General features: G+C 31.8%; 1 protein-coding gene across 1 annotated transcript; it reads left to right on the top strand.

Annotated features, from left to right (window-relative positions):
- Nucleotides 1-233: 233 nt before the first annotated feature.
- Nucleotides 234-4,720, top strand: LOC104904241 (transcription factor bHLH95). Its single transcript, XM_010692441.4, has 3 exons — nucleotides 234-569; nucleotides 3,218-3,721; nucleotides 4,343-4,720. Exons 1-3 carry the CDS (start codon nucleotides 255-257, stop codon nucleotides 4,439-4,441), a joined length of 918 nt encoding a protein of 305 aa, XP_010690743.1. The 5' UTR covers nucleotides 234-254; the 3' UTR covers nucleotides 4,442-4,720.
- The last annotated feature ends 241 nt before the right edge of the window (nucleotides 4,721-4,961 follow it).

Here is a 4,961-nt window from a genome sequence, read left to right as displayed (position 1 = left end):
TTATTGTTTACTTTTTCCTTTTTTGTATTTAAACGTATTTTGCAGAAATTTGTGAGAGAGTTACATTATCAAATTGTATAACCGATAGTAAGGACAAATTTGCTCGTACTATTACTACATCTTTTAATTTGCCACCTTTCTAAACTTCCTTTGTTCCCTCCTTTATGTGTGTATATATATGTATGCAATCTAAAACCCACTTCTCTTCTATCATTTATACTCCACAAAGAAAACCTAGCTTTTATATAACCAAAATGTCTCATGAACAAGAAGACCATGAAAATGATGCTTTCTTATGGGAAAACCAATCATGGGTAAATTTGTCCAATGACACTTCAGACAATTCCGGCGGCGAGAAGGCGGTTTCATTACCGGAGGTGAGGGAGGAGAAGGAGAAGAAACGGGGCCGAGGCGCGTCGAAAAAGGGGAAGGGAGAGAAGGGAGAGAAGAAGGAAGGAGAAGAGACACCGGATCATGAGATACATATATGGACTGAGAGGGAGAGAAGGAAGAAAATGAGAAATATGTTCTCAAATCTTCACTCTTTGCTTCCTCAACTTCCTCCTAAGGTAATAACATACAAACATTGTAGTAAAACAAAACAAATTAATTGGTATAGAGTAGTTGTTTATATCGTTGTCTTGTTTCGGATGCTTCTAAATAGGAGTATCTTCCATGTTTTACGACCACTTTTGTGTTCCATTGGCAGAACTCCTTGGTCCTCTTCTTTATAATTACTCTCTCAATTTCTAGTTTTTAGTGGTATGTGTACATTGCTTTTTACAATTTTCATCGCTACAATACGTTTTTGATCATTAATATTTTTTGATTTATATGAGTAAAAAAATAAAAATGTTGATCTAAGACGAATATTTTTTTTATAAGATAATTTTTTTTAAATTTTTATCACATAAAATATAAATAGGAATAATATATAACTTATAATGGAAGTATATTTTGGATTTTTGTTTTCTTCTGAATTTTAACATTTTAAAGAGTTTTATTCAACATAACCCTAGGCAATGTGCAAGTTAATTATAAATGTTTTAATGACATTAATTCATATGTATTTATATCGTAAGATACTATTATCAATGGATTGGCTGATATGTATATAATTTTTAAAAAGAATTTTATAGCTCTAATTGGTGCCATGTATTTCTTCCAATAACTTTTGCTTCTGAAAAAAATGATTGAGTATTAATTGCAAGATTTATAAAAGTTCAGTGACCTATTTATAATGCCTAAGGGAGATAGCTTTCACATTTGGCATAAGGGTAAATATGGATGTAAATGATGCGAGTCGAGTTTGAGCTAGATCGACTCGACTTGTTAGCATACATTTGAGTCGAGCCCGCGCGAGTTGAGTCAAAATTTGACTGAGTAGATTTCGAGTAGATTGCAAGTGTTTCATGTTAAAAGCAACCCCGAGGTAGAAAAATATTGAATTTAGGTACTTTTTATTGATAATTGGAGTATTCGAACTTCTCACGAGTTTTTGAGTCGAGTATCAAGTTGCTCAACTCGGTTACTCGGTTCGCCAACATCTCGAGTAAAATGGTCTCCCTCCATTTTTTCTATTGTTGTTCCTATTTGGAATCTTTTTGTGAGAGGAAATTGGTCAAAGTAGGAAGAACTTTCGAAAAAGGAGAGAGTATTAAAATACACTTGGTTTGTATCACAAATTTTTATGTGTCAGTATTATTCGGTGTTGACTTCCTCTATTCTGAAATAAGTGAAATAATTCTCTCTTTTATGTGTTAGCTTTATGAGAGAAATGTTTCACTTATCTCGGAACAAAGGAAGTAGGAGTATATGTTTATCAATTCTACTTTTAATTAATTCTACTTTTAATTAATATATTTCTTAAAGATTTTTTTTACTACTACCTTTTTATTCAATGCTCCAAGATATCTTCCCTGATATGTCTATGTATTTAATTTTATATACTGTGTGTATTTTGTAGTCAATAAATTCAGTCAGGTACCTTGCCAAATAATAAACAAATCCAGGTGATTCAATTTTTTCAAATCATCATCAATTTAAAGAAACTAAAGCGAGCTCTATTTTGCAATACTAGCTTCAAATAAACTAAAACTGATAAGTTAACTAAAACTAATACAATATAGTTGAAACTGATAAGGTGTTGAAATTGATAAGATAACTATCAAAACTTTAACATATCATTTAAGTCATTTTAACTACCTAAAATTTTATTTTGGGTACTCCCCAAACAGTTCTAATCATTTTATAATTTAAGGTAACTAAAATTTTTCCCCAACCATGGCGACCAATCAAAAGGGTTCCAATCTATTTACTATCTACTCTTGATTTTCCTTTTTCTTTCTAGTTATATGTTGTTACTTGTAAGATAATCTGAATAATTTCTCATGAATCAGTTATCAATTCTGAGATAGATTTTGAATGTAATTAAAACTCTACTCATGCACATTAATTAATATTGAGTAAGAACCAAAAGAAAATCAAAATATAGTCTCACCTACAACCCATAATTAATTTGGCTGTTAAAATTAACGTTTGCAACCAATGTATTAGACGTAGTATTTGTGAAGGTCTTTGTGAATTGTGATAGTCTAAATTTCAGTTTCTTTTAAATTTTTTTTTTTTTGGGGGAGGGTGTTGAATGGGCTAAAACAAAAATTTTTGCACCTTATCCTTAAAGTGCTCCAATATAGTAAGTCCCAAGTTATTCATTTTGTTTTATAGAATTTTCCTTGTTTCTTGTTTCCATGTCTTAAAGTGGGAAAAGCATGCAACGTTCTAAAAGTATAAGCAAATGGACAAAATCAGTGGACAATATACATATATATATAGGATGATTGAATTGAACAATTAAACGTGTACGTAAATGACCTAATAAGTCACCCCTCAATTATCTTTCTAGATTAACTATAAACTAAAATTTCTGAACATTTTGTATGATAATATTTTCTCCGTTTCAAAATACTCGCTATACTTTCCATTCTGAGAAGTTTCACATTACTTGCTACACTTCTTTTTTGGGCAATAAACTCTCTCTATCTCTCTCTTCCCACACAGGTCCCTTTTCTTTTTATTCTCTACCTGTGTCTTCTCCAAATATTGCAGCTAGTAAAATGAAATGGAGGAGTAGATAGAAATCACGCACCCTATATATCGATAGATTATCACCCTATATATATAGTGAATCATCGAATGTTTATTTGCATGATAACAGGCAGACAAATCAACTATTGTTGATGAAGCAGTGAACTACATAAAAACCCTACAATCTACATTCCAAAGGCTTCAAAAACAAAAGTTAGAGAGGCTTCAAGGAGGGCCATCAACCAACTCCCTCCCTTTTGAGCCCTCCGTCGCCGTCGCCGCCACCTCGAGACTAGCTATGCTATCTACAAGGGAGACATTCATGGCTGACCAAGTTTCTTCGATGAATAATAACAACAACAACAACAATAACAACTCGATAAATAATGCAATGAGAACAAGTACTACGCTCTCAGCTTCGGCTTCTCACCTTCCGGTGATGATTCAAACTTGGACATCTTCTAATGTGGTGCTTAATATTTGTGGGAATGATGCACAATTTGCAGTTTATGCATCAAAAAGACCTGGTCTCTTTACTACTATTTGCTGTGTTCTTGAGAAGTATAAATTGGAGGTACTTTCGGCTCACATTTCATCGGATGTTGATCGAAGTGTTTACATGATTCAAGCTCATGTAAGTTATCTATGTTTACATATATCTCTCCTTCTTTTCTTATATAATTCCATATTAATTATTATTATGGTTCTTATTACTATTATTGTATGTTTTTTGCCCTAGGCTATATACATACTTTATTTTTTGAACCTTTTACATCTACATCATTCTGTCACAGTATAAAGAATACGGTCTTTCTTATTGTTGGAGCTGTCAAATAGGTGGTCCCGTGTCTATTTCATATCTGTGTCAAAAAGTCTCGACACTAATCCAGCTCGTTTAACTAATCGTGTCGAACCCCTTTTCAGTAACCCCACCGATTTAATTATTGATTGGTTATTTTTCATGTCGAGACTCTTTATTTGTCAGTAAATCAATTGATAATAGGAAGAATAGTCATCAAACTTATATTTTAGTCAATTTCGCTCTTTCTATTCTTTCAATGTGGGGTTAAACGTGGTTTATCTCCTTAATACATAATATTAGAAAGAATAATATATAGGAAATGTATAAGAAAATAAAAAGAAGCAGAATCTGGATATAGAGTGTAGTGGTAGGGGGGAAGGGAAAGGTCTTTAATTTGCCGCATTATTTAATTTATACTAGTCATTAATTTTGTTTAATTTATTTATTGATCAGCTAGCAAATGGAGCTAAAGATCAGTTTCCGGAAACGATTACAGTGGAGGAGATATACAAGCAAGCAGCAGGAGAGATACTGTTATGGGTCTCATCGTAATTAACCAAATAGTTGAATACAACTAGATGGTTTTATATGAGATTCTTCTTCAAGAAAAGAAGAATAAGACATATACAAGCTAAGCTAAGGTTTAATTTATTAGCTAATGATGAATGCATATACTTCATAGAATGTCTACTAAGCATCCAAAAAAGTTTGATCTTCATGAGATGAGACCATTATTTACTTAGTTATTGTAGCTGTGAAGTTGCATGAATAATTTTGTTCCTGTCTTGAAAGTTGAAACAATGCAACATATTGCTCTTCCATCCAAGTGTATTTGGGGGGTTGCATTATTCTTTTTAACTTATTTGAACTGATGCTATACTCATCTGGATTTATTTAATAAATTTATTAAAGTTTATTTTATAAGTTTTTATAACGTATCTGAAGGTATTAGACCTAAAACTTACTTTTTTAAGGCGAAAAGAACATAATATTCTTTCTTGATTAGAAAGATATTATTTTTTTTGGTTATAATGTAGAAGTGATCAACTACTTCGGAGAAATTTAACAAATC

The sequence above is a fragment of the Beta vulgaris genome, chromosome 9 (assembly GCF_026745355.1).
Source record: "Beta vulgaris subsp. vulgaris cultivar EL10 chromosome 9, EL10.2, whole genome shotgun sequence".
Taxonomy (NCBI): domain Eukaryota; kingdom Viridiplantae; phylum Streptophyta; class Magnoliopsida; order Caryophyllales; family Amaranthaceae; genus Beta; species Beta vulgaris.
Note: the sequence above shows the minus strand (reverse complement) of the source record. Positions and strands in the feature narration are given on the sequence as shown.